This window comes from Megalopta genalis, chromosome 5 (genome assembly GCF_051020955.1).
Source record: "Megalopta genalis isolate 19385.01 chromosome 5, iyMegGena1_principal, whole genome shotgun sequence".
NCBI classification, from domain to species: Eukaryota; Metazoa; Arthropoda; class Insecta; order Hymenoptera; family Halictidae; genus Megalopta; species Megalopta genalis.
Window position 1 is genome coordinate 26627927 of NC_135017.1, and position 27265 is coordinate 26655191.

A 27265-nucleotide genomic window follows, 5' to 3' on the forward strand; every position below is an offset into this window, starting at 1 on the left:
GCTCGAATAAAATATGCGAAACTCTGCCAGGGACGGAGTTTTCGGGTGTCCAAGGTTTTACGGTTTTCGATCGATTTTTCCTATCTAAATGGGTGCATAAATTGTGAAAAAATTATGGCATATCACGGCTGTCGAGATGCATTTTGCAGAATTTCTTCCCGATTTTTGGGATCATAATTCCAGTTGTAGAAAATGCGAAGCTTCAAAGAACGCAGATTTTGTCTACAGGGTATTACGTTTAAGTGAGCACAGTGAAATATTTTCCCGGGCGTCGAAAAAATGTTCGCACAAATGTTGTTCGATCCGAAGGGGTAGTTTAAAAACAACGGTTTCGAGAACATGTTTTTGAAACTTCAATGCCTCCTGTGATATTTCCTTGCTCTCACTTGGACGTAACATCCTGTAAAATTAGAAATCGCGCCACTACCATATTTTCGTATTAACGGAATTTTATAGTTCAGAATTTTTCAGATTTTGCAATTTCATGCCCCGTAGCTTAAAACGAATTAAAGCCAATACATCGACGTTTCTCAGCGCGAAAAAAAGCAACTTGCGCTGAAATTATTCTTTATATTTTTCTTGCCATAAAGATGCTAGTCCTCGCTCTCGCCTTTCCTCTCCAAGCCAGCCCCGCCCCTCGAGCGGTTATTAAATTCATGAAGCGGGAACGACGCGACGAAGGCGACGATCTCCAAGAGCAATTTCGCAGATTTGCGAACACGTTGCACACCGTCATCGGCGCTGTCTGTCCCAGCAATTAACCGGAAGATAGGACGCAATGAGATCCGGGGTAAGTGCGAGGGATCCGAATTATTGAAAATTAAATCACGAGTGCCGGGTGTTATACTCGTGACCCGATTTCATCTGCAACCCTGGCCGCGATGTTGTACACCCGCTATCGCGACGTACCAGCGAGTCCATTGGACATCCGCTGTCTCCGGTCGAAATTCAATTCCTCGAGTTCAATATGGTCGGAGGATACTTTTTTTCCCGTAACGCGGCAATCCTTCAGTTTCCAATTGAATTCCCGTAATTTTAGAATCGGCGGCAACCCTCTGAATACTAAGTGATCAAGGTTCCAATAAAACCAGTTGTCAGTAATCTGCCTTATTCGGGTGGCAATTGCTATGAATAATCATATGTATAATTGTATTGCGTAATTATGCATAAATAATTATATAATTATACAAAAATATTATAATATAATAATTATATATATATATAATTAAGGATACAAATTATTGACATATTATTATTGCATAATTGTTTTATGCATAAATAATTATATATTTACATAATATTGTTATAATGATATAATAATTATACATATAATTATTATATTATTATAACAATATTATATATAATTAATAATAATATATAATATATATAATCATAATATTATTATAACAATATTATATATAATTAATAATAATATATAATATACATAATTATTATACTGTAGCATTATTATATAGATATATAATTATTTATGCATAATACAATTATGCAATAATAATATATCAATAATTTGTATCCTTAATTTGTTCTCAATTTCCAATATTTCAAAATTATTTGGAAGAACGTGAAGATTGACTAAACATTGCTATTTCATTTCAAACCGAGAGTTTCAATGAGCCAAGGGAAAATTACATAAAAATTATACGTGATAGACGTGAAAAAACGATATCTGGATTCAGATTCAGCGAGAAAAAGTACATAAAAGTCAGTGTAAATATGGTCTGTGAAAAGTTATCGTTCGCCAGAATTATTCGCAGTAATATCCGTGAAATCAGCATTTTTCAGTGATTCAAAGCGGAATTATATAAAAACTGTACGTAATAGGAAAAAAAAGCGGATTACGGATCCGGATTCTGCGGAAATGATACATAAGGGTCGGTGTGAATATTCTCTGCAACAAAAATCGCGTTCATCGATATAATCGGACGTGTTGCGTGAAATGGTAAGTTGTAGTCAAAGTAAAATAAAGCAAGCAGTAACGCAATTAGAATAAAACAATTAATTAACAGACAAATACAATAAACTAATTGTATGTTACAGAAATAGAATATAACATAGAAACTATATAATACTAAGTTGTAGTAAAAATAGGACAAAGCTAGCAGTAAAGCAAGCAATGTGCAAGTGAAATAAAATAATTAATCAGCGGATAAATAGAATAAACAATTTGCTTTTCACAGAACTGGAATATGGTCAATAGTCAGACAACTGGAATAAAATGGACAATGTTTCGCTGATCAGAGTGAATAGTACAGCAAAAGTGTCAATGAAAAGAAGCCCTAAAAGAAATGATATCGCTAGAACAAGACAACCGAGTGGTGTCAAGCAAATGAGAAACGACAGTTAACTCTTTGGGGCACGGTAGAATTAAAAAGATCCAATATTTTTTACCTCGAAATATTGCAATAGCTGCATACACATTCATGAAACCATGTGGCATGGTGGGACTATTTGAGTCCCACCCTGTAACAACAAAATTAAATTGAATTATCATTATTTTTTTATGTGTTTATATCATGCGATTCCTTTGTTAATAAAACTATACCAATTTCGTTTAATTTAAAACGCGATAAAATTCCAGCGTAACATGGATGTATCTTGTTTTTTTAAATCCTGTGCCCCGAAGAGTTAACGTTGGATCAAAAAAATGGCACATCCATTCGGGCTAGACAACGGAAATGTCTCGATCGTTTGGTCAGAATAGAACAAGACATCCATTGCGAGGATACAATGTGACGTATAGTCGAAGAACGATGACGCAAAGTGCGACACAATTGTTGGTAATGAACGTCGAACGTCAAACGTCAGCGAACTGGGGCTTCAATTTCAATGAACGGCATTATTTCGCCGTGCTCGTCTAAACTACCGCCTTCAAGTTTCCCAACACACATACACACCACGGTTACGTGCTTAGTTCTAAATTGTAACCTTGTTACGTACTTAGCCTCGCCGGCGTGACGCGTAATCTTGTGGGCATTGACCAGGAAACTATGGCGCACAGACAACGATACGGTGAAGCAATCTCCCTCGAATCATTAATTATGAAACGGACCTCATAACGCCGCGAGAACAAACCGCTCCTGCGGTACCTCTTAATTATTTCACGGACGAAGAAACCAAGCCCGAATTTCCGCGTGCTGTCTGCCGTGGAACTAGCGTTTTTCTCGTTCGCGGTATTCGCGAATTTAAATTTCACTCGAAATTTTCTTCCAAGAATTTCATCGGGACGCTGTTCCAAGAACACGTTCGAAATAATCTACGAATCGAATTTGATTCGAAGAAGAATATTCGAAATTGTTCTCGGACCAAATTTTATTCGAGGAATTTATTCGAAATATTCAACGGATAAAAGCTTACTCGATGTGTTTATCCGAAAGAATAATTCGAAAATATTCAAAGAATAAAAGTTTATTCGAACAGAGAGAGAGAGAGAGAGAGAGAGAGAGAGAGAGAGAGAGTTTATCCGAAATATTTCTCGAATAAAATTACATTGGGAGAATTTATTCGAATTATTGCACGAATAAGATTTTGTTCGGAGAATTTATTCGAATTATTGTACGAATAAAATTTTATTCGGAGAATTTATTCGAATTATTGTACGAATAAGATTTTATTCGGAGAATCTATTCGAAATATTTCTCTTATATTAATATAAATAATTTGATGGATTATATCTGAGATTGAATATAGTTTTCGAACAATTTTTTAAGACATTCTCAAGAAGCTCTTCAAGATCTAGCAACTTCTTGGTCTTCGATTTTAAAAGACCTGTTAGAAAACTAGCGGCAGATAAAGTGTTAAATATGAACAAATTTGATAACGTAAAAATAATTCTGAAACGCGATATAAGAATTGTTAGCGGTACACGGAGTACAAAGGATCTCTCTCTCTCTCAATCAGCACTGCAAAATACCATATTCGTACAATGCTACCGAAAATATTATGTATTTCAGGTGACTGGAGGAACGCCTTATCAGCGTAGATTTAAATCGTAAATAAGTGTTTAAGACCGTCTCGACTAGAAAGGTGTTAATTTCGGCTGTTTCGCGGCTACTCTAATCTCGTTAAGTACTTAGCGCTGATATGACGTGTGTAATCTTGGGGCCATTGTCCGCGTCACCGATGTAGGCAAGGGTGTCCAGGGTTATCAGCAGTAACAGGCAAAGCGGTGCGACCGACACAGTTGCAGATGCAACGGACTAATCTCCTCTATACCAAAGAGCATTATACCGAGCAGACCGAATAGAACAATCTGGTTCTGCGAAGTAACTCGCACGGGTTTCCGCATCCGTGCCGGAAATGAAAGGACGCCGCAAAGTTTTAAAAACGTTGCGCCGTCCTCTCGCGACGCGCCAGCCACGTGTACCCGCAGCTGCAACGTATGGATTACACAAATGCAGCGCACGAAATTCCGTAACGGCGCGCCCCAAGCATCGCGGAAAACAGACCGAAGACCATTACGATAATAACTATTGTCGCCGAATATACGGTACCACCGAAAACTATGTCGACGCCGGAGTTTCGATTTTCGATAAACTGTCGATATTTAACGCTTCGAGGGCCGCGAGTGACGGAATTATTTGCTCGGATTTGGCAGTTCATTTTTACACCAATTTGTTAATATCTTCCCGAGTTTACTAGGGTCCACGAAACGTAAAAATGTTGGAAAGGCAATTAATGTGATAAAACTTAGCTTTCCAATGTCAATTGTTACAGTCAGCTGTTACAGTTTCTTGCAAAAGTTATTATAAGTAAGTGAGTAAGTTATTATAATTATTATTATTAAGTTAGTTAGTATAATTATTATTATTAGTAGTGAGTTATTATAATTATTATAGTTATTATATATCATAAGTAAGTAAGTTATTATAATTATACTGTGTACGTTCAATTTTGTTCGTATTTTATTCGAATACGAAACTTTTACAAAATATGTAATTTAATAAACAATTTCAAGGTATATATATATATATTGTGAAAAAACTGATCGTACTCGTCACGAAGACACGATAATATTTTGTGTCACGACAGATATATCTTTTATTAAAAAATAAACAAAATAAAAGAACAAAAAGATTTAATATGTCTTACTCGATAAATATAAAGTTAATTACGCCTGAAAGCGGAGCAAAGGCGCAACACTCCATCACTGAATAATTCCACGAGGTGTGTTCAGAATTTATGATTACGTGCAGGCTTTACACAGTATGGTAAATGTACCAATTACTGCGGGTGTACGCTTTACTGCGGTATTACTTAATTTTCATGAGGTAAAATACAGCAGTAAACGTACACTTACCCAACGTAAAAGTGAAAGCAGCTACTGCAACGACTTTCATGAAATATCGGAATACATACATTTTCTCCCGGTATCTCGGCGAGTTGTTCGGCGAATTCGCGAATCGATGGAAATACGGAAGCGTAGAATACTTAAAGAATTGTTACGTTCTGCTTCCCTACGAGAAATCGCAGGAACACTTGTTGTATCCGGGAGAACCGCGTTCCAGATTCAAGCAGAAACAACGACTTGTATGTATTACATACATATATATTATTTATATATATGATAAATATATATATATATATATATATATATATATATATATATCTTTTCCCGTAGATTTCGTAAAGCTTCCGTCAAACTTTCAGGCGAGCCAAGCTCCGGTCTGAAGGGATTCGAACAGAATGAATCGTGCGGTAAGAGCGCTTTATTCCGAATAACAATGGTGGTAGAAACGTTCAAGAGGCAACGTGCCAGTTCCGATAAATAAGATGAGATTGAGGTGAAGCACAGAGAATGGGATGAGGCGTCGTCTCTTTGAATCTCTCTCGCGAATCGCAGGAATTTTTCGGATTTTCGAGCGTTCGGCATCGCCGAGCCACCGATCCCCCGATATGGGACGAGAATTCTATCGATACGTACGATTTGAATTCGAATTACAGAGCTGCATCCGTTGACGCAGAAAGACCGGTTGACCCGTCGTTTTTTTTCTAACACATTCCACTACAACAACGAGTCCGGCTCGTGTTGAAGATTTCATACATAATCTACTAGATACGAATGTTATTCGTTTCTAATTTGAAATAATTTGATGCTTTTGTTATTAAAATCTAGGATTGATTCTTCTGTTATCAAAATCTGGAGTTGATTCTTCTGTTATCAAAATCTAGGGGTGATTCTTCTGATATCAAAATCTAGAATCGATTTTTCGGTTATCAAAGACGCGTTCTATCAGGGAAATAATTACGGAAGCTGTGGTAATTAGTGCAGCTGTGTAATAAATCTTACAAGAGGTTAACGTAGAACTACACCTGTACCCTCGACCCTTTGCAATACTATTTTCTTCAGGGTTACAACGATTAGGACTTTCTCGATTGTAATAACTTCTTCGGAAAAAAAAAGAATTTGTATTTATTTTATGTCCACTTCTACGGAAATGTTTATATACATTCATGTAAACTATTTCTTTCCAAAATCCATGTTCAACCAAATTATTATATATTTCATACTATATATTTCAAAATGACCGATTTTACATATTTCGTTTCAAAGTCGGTCAAGAAACCAAGATTGTTTCATACGAAACGATTGTATTGTTTTAATTCGAGCATCTGTTATGATTAGACTACGAATTTCACGCATTTATGACAAATGTAATGATTACGATCAAACAGGAAAAACATTTATCTTTAAAAACACTGTTCTATTTTTACCAAATCATTAAATCTGTTATACAAAGTCATACAGTCTGCGCAGCTCCTGCAGCTTAACTAGCCTAACTTTCACAATAAAAATTGTTCAAAAACCTAAATAAATTTAGTCTCGTTATTAGGCCGCGGATTTTTATGCAAATTTCCAGTTTCATACGTTGTTTTGTAAAAATCAGAATGAAGAAAGAATTCCCCTGTCGACTGAGAGATTACGCATTGCAAGAAGAAAATAAAAATGCTATTAGTTCTTTGTTACTTTATGCATTTTCTTACATTTTAAAAAGTACGAAGCAACACACGCCAGTAATAATTTCGTGGAAGAAAAATGAACTTGATATTTATTGTGTGTGCGTCTACATTTTAATGAATGCTTAAATATTAACAAGGAGAGACCAAATTTGATCTCAACTCGAAAGAACGTAATAACATTCATACCTGACATACTATTACTAGAAATCTCCATCACCAGTCAGGCTCGTCAAAGTATAACAGAAGGTTAATCGCTGTTTCGAACGTTCGTTGAAAAATAGTCACGCGATCGTTGATTCGTTAGAAATGCTTCCACTCACCTAATAGCGCCTGGAAGAGCCTGCTTTTGAAGATCCGGATGACACGCTCGATGGCCAATCGCAATTGTTTATCCTGGGGCCTCGTAAGCTTGGCATGGTAATCTTCCAGGAGCTCCAGAGCTCGGTGAGCTTCTGTAAATAGAAGAGCAGCGCGTTAACAAACGTTTCTGGCTGTTCGCATACCACAACATGAAGAAAACTTGGTGTTCCGATTGGCTGTTCTTACGGTGTCGTCGCAAAGAGCAGTAGTACGTCCATTGATTGCTGATTTTGAACAAATAGAAAAGAAACACGAAATTTTGTAACGGAACATTTTGTAGATATTGCGACCAGGGTTCTCAGACAAATAAGTCATGCCTCATTTCGAAGGAGTAATTCGGGTTACTTCTCCTTTTTAGATTAGAGGGGATTAAATTTAGATTAAAGTTAATTAAAAATTTACATTAGAGGATCAAACTTTATTCGGCTGCAAATGGCATTTCAGAAAAAAATTCTACAAACTCCGTGCATTCAAACTTGACAATTACCAACATGGCCTCACATTAACATTTAAAGGGTTACACAGTGCCGAAGATGCATCAAACTTAAATTCCAGAAAGACTATCTTAAAACAGAGGTTTCAAGCTTTAATCCAAAGGAAAAGTCATAATCCTGCGATGATTTTTCTCAGAGTTATCGTCAGTCAAAGTTGACCAATTTTTACCCAAAATTTGACTGTGCTACAATTTTTCTCAGCAGTATATTTTTAGTGCATTAAATAAAAATTAGAGTATCTAACGATAGCTTCGGAGAAGCAAAAATTTGGCTTAAAGACACAGAAATCGAGGCATCTATCCTATAACGAAAATTTTCATTCGCTACATTTCCGCCTATCGTTCGATGTAACGAAAAACAGTTAGAATGGACAACGTTTGCGATCGACTTGGTCGATTTCTCCTGACACGATACTGTCAGGACTCATCTCGATTGCATTTAGAGGAAGAATTTAGAAAACGAACGAGAAAACTAAAACTGCTAGATGAATATCGTTAGCGACCGCAACCGAGCCAAGCTCCTGGAATATTTACCAAATTACAGCCAGCGAAATATGAAATTGCATATGGATGAGGGGAATGAAAAACGGGGTCGGGCCAAAGCGTAATGGTACAACGAAACGGGAAAAATAATCGTGAGAATGCAACGCGCGGAAGGCGTCAGCTACTTGCGACTCGAATACAAGCTATTTGGTGACGGCAGGCGATATTATATTCCAGGAGACCAGATGGAAGAATTGTTTCGCGCCTGTGAAATATTCCGCGATATCTCGATCGCAATCGTGACCATTTCAACGACGAAATGCCCATTGTCTTCGACATGGCCAGAAATTTTGAATGCCAGAATTCTCTGCATCATGTTTAGATTAAAGTTAATCCAGTCACGTGTCTAATCCTTGCGATAATTGTAGTCATTTTCAGCTCCATTCCTGTGACACTACAGGATGTCCCAAAAATGTCTCGCAATCCGAAAGTGACGGATTCCTCAGGTCATTTGAAGCAACTTTTTCCTTTACAAAAATTTTCTCCGAGGCACCGTTAACGAGTTATTAACGAAAAACAGTGACCAATGAGAGGCGAGCTCAGCTGGCGCGAGGCGACCGAGCCAATGAGCGGAACTGGGCTTCGTACGCTGGTTGACTGGGCCGCCTCGCGTCAGCCGTACGCGATTCTTATTGGTCACCGTTTTTCGTTAATAACTCGTTAACGATGCCTCGGAGAAAATTTTTGTAAAGGAAAAAGTTGCTTCAAATGATCTAAGGAACCCGCTATTTCCGGATTGCGAGACATTTTTGGGACACCCTGTATTTCCACCGTAAGAGTCGGAGAACATCTTTCGATCGTTTCTGATTAACACTCTTTTGATCAAAGGAGTTAAAGGTCATTTTTCAATAATTTGTCCCATTACATTGTGTTGGAAATATTAGGCGTAGAATAAAACCTAAAATACAGGAAACAATTTTGATTAAAAGTTTCCTATATTCTAAGATTTATTCTACGCCTAATATTTCTGACACAGTGCAATACAACAAATTACAATAATTTCGAGAAGTAGCTTGGTCTCCTGGCCAGCTATTTTGCGTCGACGAAATTTTTACTGAAGTTGAACTTTGAACCCGCGACGCCATTGTCTCGTTGAACGGGAGACAGAGGAATTTCTGACGCGAAGGGACGAGCGATCGAACGGGAACGCACGGTGAATTTCGCGAAATAAAAGACACGAGGGGTGCACAGGTGCATCTGATCTGCGAGGAGAGGTGCAGACGTCGCGTAAGCGGAATTATTCTCTGGAACAAGGGTAATAACGAGTTGCTCTCGCGGCGAGGATTCGCCTTTGAATCCTCGATACTCCGCTCGTCGAAAGCGCAATCATCGTTACGAGCCAAATTCATCGACGATTAACGCGTTGTTGTACGCCCGACGATTGATCGTCCCGAGAATTTCTAAAGCCCCGACACTTCGTGCACCGGCAGTTTTCTAATAGTCCCTTAACCCTTTTAGTGCTGAACGACGATTTATCGTTGTTGGCTGTACTTGAGAAAATGTCGTTTTCGTAATATTTATAATAAATGACAGCTACATTTCTTAATTTATTACAAATTAATTTATGATCTTAGAGTTCATGCAAAATTAAGGTAGGTCTGTAATCATTAGTTTTGTATACAACATTTTTATAATTTCTTTCTGAAACTTGACCAAACCACGTGAACCAGATATTTTTCGCATAGACACTCGCTAGTTTTTTGGTTGGTACTGAGAGGGTTAAAATTCAGGATCAACGGTTCAGCATTTGAAAAATTCAGATTTGAAAAATTGATTAGTAAAGACAGCAATTTTATCCGTAATAATAGACAAATTATTTGAACTAACACGCTCGCTGTCACAGACAGTGGAATTGTGAATTGTGCCTACGTTGTACCTACGTTGAATTGTCTTTAGTAACTATACAGGGTGTCCCATAATCATATTAACAGCCGCGGACTGCATTTTCGCTAAGGAAAAAGATGCTTCAAATGATCTCAGGAATCACCTCTTTCCGGGTGTTAACATAATTATAGGACATCCTGTATATACAAAATGGACGATATTTTAAAATCCGGTTATATCGCAACTTTACGCAAGAAGCCTGGCGAACCGAATACTTCGTGACTCTTCGCGATGTTAATCTAGAGACGAATCGCGACTAAATGACTTGTGTCTAATTTTCTATTCCGCGTTTGCCCTGGTAAAATTCCTAAACGACCCTGATTGGCTAAACACGCATTGGGTCTTTCCAATCAGAGCTGTTCGTTTTTCCGTTTCACCGCCTATTTCTTATGCCCTTAGCGTGCTTGTTTTCGAAACAACGAGGAGGTGATCGGAGGGGATGCGTTTGTCGTGAGAACGCCGTGGGACTTTTTTTCGGGCCATCCGCACCCGACCCCCTTGGCGAAAGGTCGATGAGTCCAGTCCAAGCACGCTTCAGATAATCCTCCCTTAAGTTACGACTGTCTCTGTTTGGTATTGTGGACTTTCGGAAATAACTCCACTAAATATGCGACGCCAATGTCTGGAAATTATCAACTCAATAATAGCTTCGTCGAACGAGAGTCGTAAATTATATTGGCCGTTTGCACGAAAGAAAAACATTCTCCTGTGAGTTTGACCGGAAACTACGGAATTAATTTTGTATACGTTGCTTTTTAAAGTCTTTAAAGGTCTTTGAAAGACTCAAACAGATCCAGGAATGCAATTATATAATTTCTAATTCAATTATTATACAATTTTTAATTGAATTATTATATAATTTTTAATTGAATTATTATATAATTTTTAATTAAATTATTATGCAATTTTTAATTTAAATTATAAAATATTATATTATATTATATTATATATTATAAAAAATTATAAATTATAAAAATGTAATATATTATTCGGGAAGTTAGTTATTACTGTTAGTTAGTTACTGCTTTTCCTTGATAAAGCATTTAACCCTTTGTACTGGAAGCTACATTAACTCCAAAATCAAGGCATATTTTCTGAACTACAATAACGTTTCCATTTTATACGATTATTTTCATTTTATATGCATGATATTTACTTCGTTTGTTCGTGCAATACTTATATTTTTAATCATTTATTGGCTATATATTTTAATAACGTAAAAATTCTCCTGAAATATGATACAGCAATTTTTTTAATGGTAGCTCGGTAAAAATATTAAACCTAATTAAGATACTAAACTGTACTAAAGTTAATGTTTATTATTAAACCTGAACATACCTTGCTGATCAACATGACCGGTACCACATTTTTTATTATTAAATAGATGAAACTGTAGAAACTCTTTGATAGGAAATGATTGAATGAATTTCTTTGTTCGAGCAGACAATACAATAGAAAGTGTAAAAAGTCTAAATAAATTCGTGCTTGTTTTTCTCATACAGCAACACAGTTCATTCATTTTTAATAATCGGTGTGTTTGGCGTTAATAAACTATTAGGTCTACCGGAAAATTCTGTCCGATAGTGTCACTTCAAGTTTCAATCCATATGCACACGTTGATTTGAGACATATATGACTATCTCTCTTTATCATTGCATTTACACACATGTACTCTCCTAAATAAACTGAAACAAAGATGTCTCATGTCATTATTAAGTGAGACGCGATCGTGAAAACGTGGCTACCGATGATAATGCCAGACCACATGCTGCTTTGGCGACTCGTCAGAAAATCGCAGAGCTAGGCTGGGAAATTCTGTCACATCCACCATACTCCCCAGACCTAGCACCCTCCGATCATCACTTGTTTCTCTCTTTGCAAAACTTTTTACAGGAAAAAAAATTCAAAACTGAAGCTGATGTCAACCAAGCACTAGTTGAGTTCTTCGCCTCTAAAAATAAATCATTTTTTAAAAATGGCATTTAAAAGATGGAAAGTATATTCTACAATAAATATTATTAAATGTATGAAAATTGTGTTATATTTCAATTCAAAAACGGACAGAACTTTCCGGTAGACCTAATATTTCAGCAACGGAGATAAGCAGCGAAACCGATACTTCCAGCCATGGTAGAATAAAGAATCGAATGTTAATATTTCATTTTATGTTTCTGTTTGTTGTAACGCCGTCCGAACAGTATCCTTTCGCCCGACAGTAGCTTTTCGCATAACACCAGAGATCACATTTTCACTTACAGCCTCTGGTGCAGAAAGCATCTGCCGGCGACGCATAGAAGGGCAACGTCGCTGTCGTAAGAACAGACAGAACTACTTTCGAATCCCCATATGCATTCAGTGGAAATCGAGAAGGAACAATGGATGCATCAACGGCGTCGCGAAGAATCTATAAAACTATCATGGGTACTCGCGTTACTGTTACTGTTTCCTTGAATTTACATCTGTTTCGTTGTTACCTTCCACTCGCGAGTCAAATAAATGTTTCAACAAATTGTTGTTAATTCGAACAACGTGAAAGTTACTTCCGACGGTTAATAAAACCACGGGAAAAAATATTTCGAATGATATTTAATATACTATAGCATAGTATTTTAAAATAGTATTTTTAAATATTATTAAATAGTATTTTATTTCGCAGAAAGATCTGTCATCTACTAAAATGTTTACTCCCGTTGCCAACAAATTATTGCATCAGATTCAATTATTTTAAATACAATTTTAGTATTCTATATAGTACTTTAAATACTATTAAAAAGTATTACATATTTAAATACTGTTAAAAGCTGTTGAATAGTATTAAATACTATTAAAAACAATTAAATAGCATTAAATACTGTTGAAAACTATTGAATATTATTAAATATTATTAAATAGTATTACGTAGTATTAAATAGTATTAAATAGTATTAAATAGTATTACGTAGTATTAAATAGTATTAAATAGTATTAAATATTATTAAATAATATTAAATAGTATTAAATAGTATTAAATAGTATTAAATAGTATTAGATAGTATTAAATAGTATTACATGGTATTAAATAGTATTCCATGGTATTAAATAGTATTACATGGTATTAAATAGTATTCCATGGTATTAAATAGTATTACATAGTATTAAATAGTATTCCATGGTATTAAATAGTATTCCATGGTATTAAATAGTATTACGTAGTATTAAATAGTATTAAATAATATTAAATAGTGTTAAATAGTATTAAATAAAATTACATAGTATTACATGGTATGAAATAGTATTACATAGTATTAAATAGTATTATATGGTAATAAATAGTATTAAATAGTATTTTAAATACTATTTAATAGTTTACCCTGTAGTAATTAATAGTACCGTCATATCTCGATGAAAAGGAAAATAGCAGTTTCAGTTTCATTAATTAAATGACTTTGATGCTGCAGGAATTTTGGGGGACGACATCCCAGCACTCGACGTGTTAACGATGAAAAATACAGGCAAAGACGGCGATGAAATCGCGAAAAAAATCACCAAAACGGGGCAAGTACGTCGCGGTGAAGTACACGTTTCTTCGTGGCGTGAATTTTTGCGGGTCGAATTAAACGGATCCAGCAGCGGCGATCCTTTTATTTCGTATTTCGAGGGCGCGATGGAGCGGCTCGGTAAATATTTGAATCGTCGCGAGCTCCGCGATCATCTTTCATAAACGGCTGAAAAGATTCCATTTACACGGGAACATTCTCCGACTTGTAATTGTCCGACGGATATTACGGAATTACTCTTGAAAATCTGAAGATCGTCGCGGGGATCTCCTTCCGGATAGTTTAAACGGCCGCGGATGAGCGGTCGGCACACTTGTTGATCCGAACTATTTTCTGGCCGGATCCCGAACTTCGGGAAGAGAGAATCGATCAGCTCTTAAACGGTTCGACGATCTGCTACCTCCCTCCTCCCAAGAAACAGTGACCCTTTTGTTCGTAACACAATATGGCCGACGGCGCGCGGCTCGCAAACAACGATATAAACGTCTCGTCGAAGGATAATGCGAATTTTCGCTGCTCTTCCAGTTCGTTCCCCCCGACAGCCAACCAGCTTGCCGTTCTTCTCCGACGGGTTTGCGAACTTGCCGACTTCGTAGTGCACGGAGAGACGCCGAGTCAAATGCACTTCGGGACGAAGATTCTTTGGGGAGAATCGTTCCGATGGATTTATCGGCCGACGAGCACAGTTTACGGACTCCTCTTAACGGAATTATTGTCCTCGTAGCACGCATAGCCTCCGCTACCATGGCCGACGAAGCGAACTCTGAATAATTACGCTGTTCGACGAACTTCATTTTAACACTACCAGCCATTAACCCCTTGCCGTAGCTTCACGAGATTGACTCGTGACGAAGATTTATTGCAATAACCTGTTTATAAAGTTCGGTTCCCTTGTCGTTGATATTTAAGGGATTATACAGGCTGTCCCAAAAATGTCTCGCAATCCGAAAGTAGCGGGTTCGTCAGGTCATTTGAAGCAACTTTTTCCTTTACAAAAATTTTCTCCGTGGCACCGTTAACGAGTTATTAACGAAAAACAGTGACCAATGAGAGGCGAGCTCAGCTGGCGCGAGGCGACCGAGCCAATGAGCGGAACTGGGCTTCGTACGCTGGTTGACCGGGCCGCCTCGCGTCAGCCGTACTCGATTCTTATTGGTCACTGTTTTTCGTTAATAACTCGTTAACGGTGCCTCGGAGAAAATTTTTGTAAAGGAAGAAGTTGCTTCAAATAATCTGAGGAATTCGTCATTTCTCGATTGCAAGACATTTTTGGGACACCTTGTGTATCATTTGGAGATCGAAAAACAAGATCTTCTATTTGAACTGTTTATGAAAATATTAATGAAGCAATAAAAATGAGATCTGGAGGGTTTCTTATACGTATATATATTTATATATATATATAAATTTTTATATATAATATTTATAAATTATAATATTAGGCTTTTCGCAACATTTAAAAATTAGGCTAGTATTGGTAAGCTACAGGAGCTACATCTTTGATGAATCTTTTTCCTGTTTTGAACATTTGCTTGGATTAAAATAATAAAATCGTTTCTTCATACATTCGACAATTTTCAAACGAAATCAAATCGGCCAATCTATGGAATATACACTCGCAAATAAATTGAACAACTGTGAGTCCGTTAAAACCTATCATAAAATCATGATTTTCTTAAAAATTATTCTTAATATTATGCACCCTTACGACTGTAGTATCCTAAATCTGATGTCATGTTCGTGATACTGAAAAAGTTCCAAATTTAACGCCCCCCATGGAGTTGAAAAAATTTTTTTCGAACATGCCATTTACGTCAACGTAAAGTTCAGACTTTCCCCTTTAATCTGAGACCAGAATCAAGTAGCTACGATTTTTCCTCGAATTTTTTGTTGCCAACTGTATAACGTTCTGGACAATATTGATTTTTAAAACGCACGATTGCATCTTGTTTTGTTAACGTCGCCGTGAACTCTCCCGCATGTAATATACCTTCTTGTTGCATTATTTGTAGGAAAACAGATGTAAAAAGTGCTTCAAGCAACGTGGATAATTTTGGAGATGTTTCTCAATCGATTCGAAAAGCTAAGCACAAAAGAGACAATTGGGTAACCGTGATGAAATGTTTCTTTATTAGACTGCGAAAATGCTTACTCTTCGTCTGCAAAGAACTAAAATCCAAACGACGTTGTTTCTCTTGCAGTCGTTGCTAGAGGATTTTCGGATCGTCAAGGAACAACGTCGCTCCAAGACCGTTAATTAAGCTGTTAAGCTTGAAAGAGGATACAGCAATTAAAATCGCAGGCCATAATGTTCAAACGCCCGCCCAAAAGTCACATCATTACTGGATGGCAACTTTAATGAGCATCTTGTTAATGACGCTCTTGACGACACGATTACCGAGTTAGGGTTGAAGGCCCTCGTGTAATGATTTCGACCGATACTCTATGACGGCGTGATATAAGCACAATGTATTAAATATTATCCGGCACTCGGTCGTTCGATGTTAACACTGTCCGAGTTTCAATTACCAACGAACAATGAATATTTTCAAAGCGCGGGTAAACAGTTTCCCTTGAAACCGGCACAATTGCTTCTGTACTAATTTCAAAGCAACTTGCAGGTTAATTACGCTTGTAGCACTCGGTTTCCTCGACTACGTGTGACCGTTAACTTCACGTGCAAAACCATCGTGACCCGAAACGCGTGTTATGCTTTTTGCGAGAAGTCCAAAATGCGGCAGAAAATTGCAGCAGTTTTGAAACGAGTCAATGGAAAGTAGAAACGTTCTATTTCATGCATCGCTTGGAATGCAATATTTGCAATTACGCGCATTTATGCATTGTTTAATCGTCGAGGTTTCAACGATCACGCGCAGCGTTACGATTCGAGGAACTAATTGGACAAAACTCTCTTTTTATGCTTATCGTGTGCCATGTGTCTCTGTAGCATTATTATACCATGTTTATCAGTAATTGCTTAACACTTTATCGTCCGGTCGTGGTTGAGGCTGCCACTCAGTAAGGACTGGCTTAGTCGCGCGCGCATTTGCTCCCAGTACCGGCTAAATTTTCGCTATTCATTGTGTTGTGCTTATTCCTTTAAAAATAATAATAAATAATAATAATTATTATAATTATAATTCATAAGGATATGGGGAGGTCAGCTACTAACAAAACAGTAAAAAAGCGAAAACCGTCGATAGCTAAAAGTCGATTAATAGGCTATCGGTCGATAAGCATTGGCAATCGAAAAGCCGATTAATAGGCTAGCGATCGATAAACATTGGCAATCGAAAAGCCGATAAATAGGCTAGCGGTCGATAAAGTGTTAACATTTTGTTAACAAGAATATATTCCAATATTCAGTGAACAATAATATAATAATAATATATAATAAATACGATAAATATAATAGTAATATAATGTAATAGATAATATAATATATAAAAATGATATAAATCATCATTTGCAGAACTATTGTGTTTTCGTCGGACGAATTTTTAATGTATATATGAAAATAATAAAAAATTTTCATATAACATATAATAAAAAAATCTTCATATAACATTGTTATAATAACACCATATTACATGATAATATCATATTGACTCAAACGTCGACAAATTCTCTTCGCGAAATAGCGATCACCTTCGCTAGGAACATTAATATTTGCTATTATTAAATTTGCTATTAAAATTATTATTATTGCTATTATTTGCTATTTAAATTATTATTATTGCTATTATTTGCTATTTAAATTATTATTATTGCTATTATTTGCTATTTAAATTATTATTATTGCTATTATTTGCTATTTAAATTATTATTATTGCTATTATTTGCTATTTAAATTATTATTATTGCTATTATTTGCTATTTAAATTATTATTTTGGTTTATTGGCGTTTATTGTCTACTTTCAGCCATATTGTGAATAATCAACGGTACTAAATAAAACAATCAAACGTACATCGACCGCTAGTCTCCATTATAAAAACTAATTTCAAGGTATAACAAAGTAAATGCAAAACTTATTTTAATAACATTGGTTGATGCTATTAACGTTGGTTAAGATTCGATGTTATTAATCGTAAGAATCGTCTGAATTGTGTTTGTAAAACCGACAGAGAAATAGCGATATTCCTATTGCATGGAAATGAAGTTACGAGTTTCGTGCACCTATTTAGCATTAATTCGCAACACCGTGCGACGTCGAGCATCGTGGTATTTCGAACTTCGGTACGAAAGCGTGGAAAACTCATTTCCAGGGTCGGGAAAAATGGCGCGGAGAACACGGCTACCGCGTAAAAATCATTTTCCAGATAACCAGAAGATGCCTGCGAGAAGCTAAGATAATTAGCATTAACCGTTCGGTTAAACGAGTACGCTAAGAGGCCAATTACCGGCAAATGCTCTATTCCGAAAGCAAGCAGTACCCTTTACGGGAACAATTGCAAACGTTTCCTTATAGAAAATACTCGAAATTAGCAAGCGAGTCGGGGAAAGCCGCGTTTACGGTCGAACACATTGAACAGGACTCCTGAGTGCACCGTGCAATCCGTAGAGAACGGATAAAACTGCGTTTGATCATCAATTAACACGTTCCGTGCCACGTGTACCATCGATGGTACACGCTTGCATGTTTACTTAGTGAACTAAACAAATTGTTTACAAGAAATTTAGAACCGAAGAATCAATTTCCACCGCAAGAATGGGCGTTGATAAGTTTTTGTTACGTTGTTATGTGTACGAGAATTAATAATTGCACGTAATACATCAAGTTTTAGTAAAATATCAAAGTGTGAAGATTCGAGTAAAAAAAGCTCAGCACGGAACGTGTTAACAGATGAAAATACAGCGTGATCAAGGAGAATTCCTTTGTTCCAGCAGTGCGCAAAGTAACCCGACGCTCAAAGGTTCGGTGTCTTCGACAAGTATGAATCGAGTGCGAAAATGTTTATGTATTGTGGTGAACGGATGCATTGTTTCGCGGCAGGAACAAACCGTCTTGTTCAAATATACACCGCGGAGAGTTACTCGGAAAGGAAATCGAATAGCCCGAGCGAACTCTGTCGCTTTAACGGCAAATTGAAAATAAACAGACCCGGTATGATCTCACGATTCGTGCAAATCGCAAAATGTTTACGCGAGTTAGTTTCGAACGACGAGTCTTCGGTGTCCTAACGAAAACTCGGATACGCTTTACAGCAGATTGAAAACAATGACGACTACGTATTACGTAGAATTGATCGCAGGAATTATTTTGAGTTTCATAACGGAATCTATTTACTTATCGAATAAACCCGTCGAAACTTGCGCGAATACGCTCCACGGTTCAAATCGGTCGATGACAGATGCGTGCGCTCCGAAACCAATTGAAGTAAATAATTGCGTGCTGCGTGCGCCTGTTTAAACCAGAAAATTGCTCTTCCTACAAGGGGTGTTATCGTTTCGTGTACAACATTTTACGGAATATCTGGAAACCTGTTAAGCGCAGAGAAAAGTATCGAAGTGCACGCTAGAGGCTCATCAATAATAAAATGTAACAATTTAGTAATATTTATCCTTAGGGTAGTGGAGCCAGTTACTGCGAGGTAGCCACTTACCGTGCTATTTGTTTATTTTCAAGCATAATTGACTTCATTCTTATCGAATAAGACATACTAGATTTTAACTAATTATTTATTTGTTACGATTAAAAAGTAAAAGACAGAAGTTGTTAAAATACCAGAGAAATAATATCACTTTTACGTGTTTAATTTGAACAAATGTATAATTAATTGAATATAAATGAAAACATTTGGTATGTCTTGTACAGTAAATATAAAGTTAATTATGCTTGAATATAAACAAAAGGCACAGCAATTGACTATTCTTGAGTAACTGGTTCCAATACTATATAGATGAAAGAAACCTTGAAATTTGTCTTTAAGTTCTTAAGAAACGTTAATTAAATCGCTAACGATATTTTTCGTAGCGAAAACTCCTGAAGTCCGCGAACAGGGCACAGTAATTGGCTCGCCTACTTTAGCGGATCCTGATCATTTTCGTTGCTATCGCGTGTAGAGACAGCTACGGGCCAGGCTTGAAATATTGCCTGACGGTTCTTTTGTAATGCCGCGTGTACCCGTCTCTCCGAGGGGAGAAGAAAGGTATTAGCGTAATGGTGAATAGAAGAAGCGGCTCTGCACGTGACAATTTGATCTATAAAAACTCGCAGCGTGTAACGGGCGCTCCGTTCCGATGCGTTCCATTTTCGCGTGGTGCGGGATACATCGTAAAACGGGAAAATTGCACCTCACGGAAACGAAAAAAAGGTGGTCTCGCGTGGATACGCTTTACAAGGAGGTATGGCATGTGTGCCGTCCGGTACGAGCGATTCGTTATAGGCTGCTGGCAAACGTAAACTTAGGTCGCGTTAGCATGTTCCTAACTGCACGCGGAAACCGTGTGTAATTTACAAACTTCGCTCCATTAAATATGAAGCATTTGTTATTTCGAACTCGGCAGCCACTCGCGAACCAACACCCGCCGAGATTGAACAAAATGTATTAATTCGAAGAAATTCATTCGTTTTCCACACCTTCATTTTATTGTTCATCTTTCCTCTCGCTGTCGAATATTAAAAACAATAATTTCGACTTTTCACCTGAGACTGAGAGCTGCGGAAATTGAATTTTGCGAAAATCACTGTACACTGGCGTAAAAGACTACATATTTTTTCTATTAAAAAAAATGAGAGGAAATTTTATCAAAACCGTTCGTGTCCTTTTATTGCGCTCGGTGCTTTGAGCAAAAGTCGTAGCTGAATTTAAACTGCATAAAAAATGAAATCTAATGGTGAAAAATTTGACGAGATGTGTACATTTTAATATGTTTTTATCTTAAAATAAATATAACACGCGTTGGTGCTATGAAACTCTCTTTTAAATTTACAATTTTATCTATCAATTATTTCCAAAAATTTTTTATCGTTCGCACAGTTTTTCTACGGTTTTAATCGAACGCGTGAAAATTTAAATTAGTTGTCGGAAATTTGAAGTGCAGATAACAGGTTTTAAACACTGGGTCCAAAACCCGGTATAAAATGATGTTGTATTTTCCAAATTGCAATCTAGCAGATATTCCCCGAAAGACGTCGCTAATATCTTTTCAATGAACTTGCAAGTGCACGGAGATCTGCAGTTTATTTACCACCCGCGTCATTTCGGAAGCACATTCTGAAATAATGTTATTAGAAAGATATCTCGCGGCATCTTCGTTCTAGAAACGAAAATTCCGTGTCGAGACCAGGTTTCGCGCATACCGAGTCGCAACCGGAACGTCTCAAGCCCCGGAATAAGAAAATTTCTCAGGTATAATAAGAAGTGAATGGGGAGAGTCGTCTACCTTCTCGAACGAGAATGAAACTATGCCAAGTATGGCCATTTATCTTCGCTTTATGATTCAAACGAACGCGGCTCTCGCCTCCTGAATTATAACGTCGCATCCGCCGCGTTCCGGTCCCGGGTCTTCGGCAACTATCAAAATTTCATATACGAAATTCAAAAGCATAACTTCAAGGAACTTAATTGAGAAAGCTGTACGACTGAGAGAACCCAGTTACGGTCTTCGTTCTCGGACATTTTCCATAAAAAAGCTCGAAGAATAGATTCCCCAAATGAGAATTGGAGTTCACATTGATTCGGAGAAACATGTGGTTGTGTGCAGTTATTTCAGTTTGATCTCAACTTGATTAGCAATCGGTCTGTAATTACTGGGTCATTTTGACTCACAGTGCATTTAAGTGCATTTTTCAATTTTTTTTTCTCAATTAAATTAATTGTTGAACTACCGAGCTTTAAACTCGTCGAATGTATATCGTTTTATAACGACGACAGGATTAGATTTATTCAAAATTTTTATTCATAATTTCTATTATAAGAAGTTTCGATTTGAACTGCAATTTAAAAATCAGAAACTGGTCATCTTGACTAGTGTGGTAGTTCTTGTATTAAATAAATAGTTGTTACACTAGGAATATAAAGATTAATACAAATAAATATATTTCGAAAAATTGCATTCAAGCTGAGAATGATCATAACAATTTTTATTTCTTTGAATCTTTTCACTATTTTAAATTTAACCAACTGATTGATGATGATTGATCTTATAGTTGTAAAAATTATGTTTGTAAAATATATAAATATATAAAATATATATATATATATATATATATATATATATATATATCAATAAATAAAAGTCGGTCATCCGAGAGTTAATTCAACAATTTTTCTCCAGCATATACTTGTCGAACATAATTTTCTAGCTCAGCTCCACTTTGATTTTTCTCCCGGTCTTTTAATCTCACGGAACATTTTGCGTTCTCCGAAGAAGAATCTCACCCTTTTTATTACCTAGTGTAAAGCAGTTCATTCTGGCATCGATTTTCGATTTGAGATTTCACTCGAGAATAATTAGAATGTCTTCCAGGTGAAAATTTCTTAAATGACATTATACAGGAAACGAACTACGAATTGTGATCTGCGGAAATAAGGAAATGGTGATCCGGTTAGATAGTATGGACGTCCTGCCAAGTCGAGAAAGAAAATTGATTATTTATACCGAAGCTTCTCAGTTTTGCATGGACGAGGGTCACTGTTTGGCTAACGCACACATAGTTTACTCTTGGCTACATAACGCGATCCTTCGGAAGGCATACAAGGATATTCCATCTTCCTTAAAAGTATCCTTTCATAGCATGAATAAAATATCTCATATTCATAAGTGTAAATTTCTTACTTGGTGCAATACACATTATAAAACCTCTTTAAACAGCTCGGTCAAGTGTATTTAATTACTGAAGCGACTATAATAATGTGACACAATTATTTGGTAAAAACAAAAATAACTGTAACACAATTTCTATAAAATTAAAATAGGAATTTTTATGCATTTGTGGCTGACATAACGTTGAAACAAAAGCAGGACGTGATGTTCCATAGAAAATTAGTCGAGGTTTAACCTGTTGCAATTTCGTAAGAAGAAAAATTAACCCGAGCATCATGGTTTATTATTAAAAATCTTCCGAAATGAACCGTTTCAAACTATTATGTCAAGGTTCAGAAGTCAATCAGTGTAAGTTCACATTTTATTGGAAATGAGTTACACAGTGCAAACACGTATTTATCATAGGATCTTTCGGTCAATAAATCAGTGTAGTCGATTTTTTCATAAATAAACAATAGATAGCAGAACTTATATTGGCCACGAAATTTCTCTTCTGGTTAAGTTAACTTGTATGTCATTTCATAGTAAAAATTGTGCTTTGCATTATTATGCATTACGCGTGGCATTGTTACCTTTTTATAACTAACTTGCCAAATCTTTATTTATTTCAATTTGAAGGTTAATGAACTTACACTGATTGGCTTCTGCGCCGTATATCGGTTCTGAGATCGGATCAAGACGACGAAATTTTTAATTCCAAACACAAAAGCATTAAGTGAATGCTATAATTATTTCTCGAAATAATTTCCAAATTTTTGTAACATTGATATAATAACCATGTCGATAAAAATGATATTGCTTAAATAATAATGTGATTCACTAAATGCAATTGTAACGAATCACCCATTAGTAACAAGAAACAGAAATGTTATATCACAAAAATTAGATGAACCTATTATTATTCCGGCCATTGTACATCTTTTTATATTGGGTTGGCAACTAAGTAATTGCCGATTTCAGTTATAGATGTCTCTCACTCCCATTTTTATGATATCCGTAAATGTTATATTATAAAATTATTATTATTATTATTATTATTATTATTATTATGTTATTCTTTTATTATCCGTGAATGTTAGCAACTGGACAAATTGAATGCAGCGGTCAAGGAAAAGCGACCAGAATTGGTCAATCGTAAAGGTGTCATTTTCCAGCAGGACAATGCTAGGCCGCACACGTCTTTGTCCACTCGGCAAAAATTCATGGATATTGGTTGGGAATTGATGTTACACCCACCATATAGCCCTGATCTCGCGCCATCGGATTACCACTTATTTCGATCCCTGGACAACTCCCTTCGTGGTAAAACTTTTAACGATGACGACGCTGTAAAATCTCACTTAACTCAGTTTTTGGCCGAAAAGGATCAGACTTTCTACGAGCGTGGAATTTTCAAGTTGTCAGAGAGATGGCAAAAGGTCATCGAACAAAATGGAAAATACATTACAGATTCATCTTCATTCCAAGTAAAAAAAAATTTTTATTTCATTGAACAAATCGGCAATTACTTAGTTGCCAACCCAATACAATCGTATCAAAATTGCCGGAGGATATGAGACGTCTTAAGCGGCAGAATGTTGACAAATGCTGAGAAATTAATATAGACGCGAAGTATTACGAAGGATCAGAGTATCCGTGAGCCGCTGGGAGAGCCGGAAGTTCCAGTCGCAGGGTGGACGGAAGAATGCAAAAAGTGTGCAGCCAGGTACCCGATCTGGAATGCGGAAATTAATTTCGTCTGGCTTCGAGACGCTAGTTCGGGCCTGGTTTACGGTGACGTCGCGCCGACGGAACGCGGCCGTGGAGAACGGATGAACGAAGACAGCCTCCGTACCATTATTTTCGTCGTTCATTACCACGTGCGCCCGCTGACACAGTTCGCACGTAATAATTAAAGGACGCCGCGCCCCCTCGCGCGCGTCTAATTAAAGCACGCTAATTATCGAAGTGAATTACAGCACTCGTGTCTCGACGACGTTTTCCCGCGTCCCGGCCTGACGATGGAACGTTTAAAACACCAGCCGGAACCCCGAGCTCCCCCCCGAATCGCACTCGGTTCGCGAATGAAAGAACCGACGAGCACCCGACATTCACCACGATCTCGGGGGTTAATGTCGCGGAACGTCATTGTGTCAATTAGTCTCCGGCATTCGATACGCCGAGCATCGAGACTCGGCGGGCCTTCGGCTGCGAAAACCGTGGTAAATGTACCGATCATGAAACACCGATCAATTGTGGCCCCTTATTGACACAGTGACGCGAACAATGCAATAAAAAATAGATAGAGCACATGAAAATGGACATTAAAATTCCAGTCATATTTTTGGACGTTGTTCTTTATAAATTCAGTCGCGCGAATACCATTATGTAATCAGCTGTATAAATACAATGTTTATTAAGCAAGAATGCACTATGAACGATATTGAACGGTTGGCGTCAGTGTTTAACCCTTTGCACTCGAACGGTGACTCTGAGACACCACTAAAATTGTTAGTTCAGGTTCCGAGATAATTTTTAGATTAACAAAGTTTAAATTTAAAAAATCGTTAAAAGTGTAACTGTCATTACAAGTCATCGCCATTTTAGATTTACGGTTAAAATAGCTTCGAGTGCAAAGGGTTAATATTGCGTGTTCCTAATTTGGAACGGACGTTTCAAATGGGCGTTCCAAAATAGGGGCATCATTTTGTACGGATAACTACGGGCGAAGAAGAGTCAAGTACCAATTATTGTACATGTAACCGCGGATTTAGATTTCATATATAAAAACTGTTACGACGGAAACTCGTGAAGATAATGAAATGACACTGTTTTTGACTGTATCATGAACATAATATTATTTATTCCACGAACTTTATAATGTAACTTATATATTATATTTTAATATAATATTATAATATAATATAATAATATTATGGTATGATATAATATTATAATATAACTTATTAAGGCTTTTGTATTCATATTAATTGTCGCAAAAAACTAATAATGTAACTTCTATATTATATTTTAATATAATATTATAGTATAATATAATAATATTATGGTATGATATAATATTATAATATAATATAATAATATTATAATATAATATAATAATATTATGATATAATATAATATTACAATATAACTTATTAAGGCTTTTGTATTCATATTAATTGTCGCAAAAAACTAATAATGTAACTTATATATTATATTTTAATATAATATTATAATATAATATAATAATATTATGGTATGATATAATATTATAATATAACTTATTAAGGCTTTTGTATTAATATTAATTGTCGCAGAAAACTTATCACATCCACAACCGACACAAAATTACTTATTATTCTGAACGATCTCAGATAAAAAGAATCACACGGTACCTCGTAAAGTTTAAAATATTCAAAAACAATTTGACAATGCAATACAGTGTTTTATATACCATACAATTAGTATACGTGTACTCAATGTATGTAACTAAACCGGCCGCTGATAAGAAAGGCCCAGCAAATGCGGCACAAAATAAACAGCAAAAGACACAATCACGTACTGCAAGTGAAAAAATACAGCAATAACAATAAATCTCAAAAGTGAAGCAATAATCGTCGCAGAGACGGTGAAAAATAAAGCGCAGAAACAAGCGTTCGTTTTCGAAATCGTTTCACCGAAAGCCGGCGAACGTGGATCGCGTGGATCAGATTGAATATCGATCGGAGTTAATGAGTCGCTTGTGCCGCAAATGCTTCGGCTTCAAGTGCAACAAACCCATCGAAGGCGGCCACGTGAGACGGAAATAAGTTCGATGATAAATAATCGGAAAATGTCGGAACGATTTTTACACGCAAGGTCGCGTTCCCATTCATCAGAAACGATGCAGCTTAGGGGTCGGGCCACGGCGGTAAAACGGAAATTATATGAATTCCCTTTCCTACATCCACGGCAAACCGGCAAGAAATATTCTTCGGGGGTTAAGTTTATGCAAATAGCAGAGAAGCGAAGCCGCACGAAAGAGAACATTTATCATGCTTTATGAAACCGCTGTATAAAAAGCAAATGGAACGATGCTTGTCATTCCGGGGCACGTGAAAAATAGTGGGGCGAAGCATCACCCTGACCGATGATCCATAACGTCCCGTCGGGTGCGAAACCCACGCATGTTGTGCACGCGTACGCACGAAAAAAACTTGCACCTTTTGAATGTCGCTGCTGGTTGACTCGGCAGAGACGACAACAACAATAAGTTTGTTTATCGATAACTCGACCGTTAAAGGGGAGGGGGGCAACCCTGTGAACATCAGCTACCAGTAACTTTTGAGATAAAATTTTGAAAATACGTGTTTTTCTAGCATTTTGTACGACAAATTCAAGCATGTAAAAATTAATTTTGTAAATATATTTTTTACGTAAGAACAAATTTTTTTTCGGAAAAGTCATCGGAATGTGAAATTCATGCACTTATTTTTTTAGTACTGTGAATACATATACATGTACTGTACAAAAGAAAATTTCAGCTCGGAAACTTCATTTTTATGGAAGCTATATGTCAATATTGTGGTTCAATTTTCAAAATTTGGGTTCAATAACTTGAACAACATTTTCTGGAAATTCTCGTTAAACCGGGTACACAGGGGATGTATATTAAAAAATATATTGGAAACATTGATAAAGAAAATTCTAAGACAATTAACAATAATTGGCAAAAAATGCGG

At 36.5% G+C, this 27265-nt stretch overlaps 1 protein-coding gene across 1 annotated transcript in view; it reads right to left on the reverse strand.

Moving 5' to 3' along the window:
* Positions 1–27265, reverse strand: part of LOC117222450 (discs large 1) — a 496085-nt gene that overhangs the window by 281068 nt on the left and 187752 nt on the right. The window contains exon 3 of the mRNA XM_076522034.1: positions 7299–7430. Within this exon, the coding sequence (XP_076378149.1) occupies positions 7299–7430 (132 nt within the window). The remainder of the gene's footprint in view (positions 1–7298; positions 7431–27265) is intronic.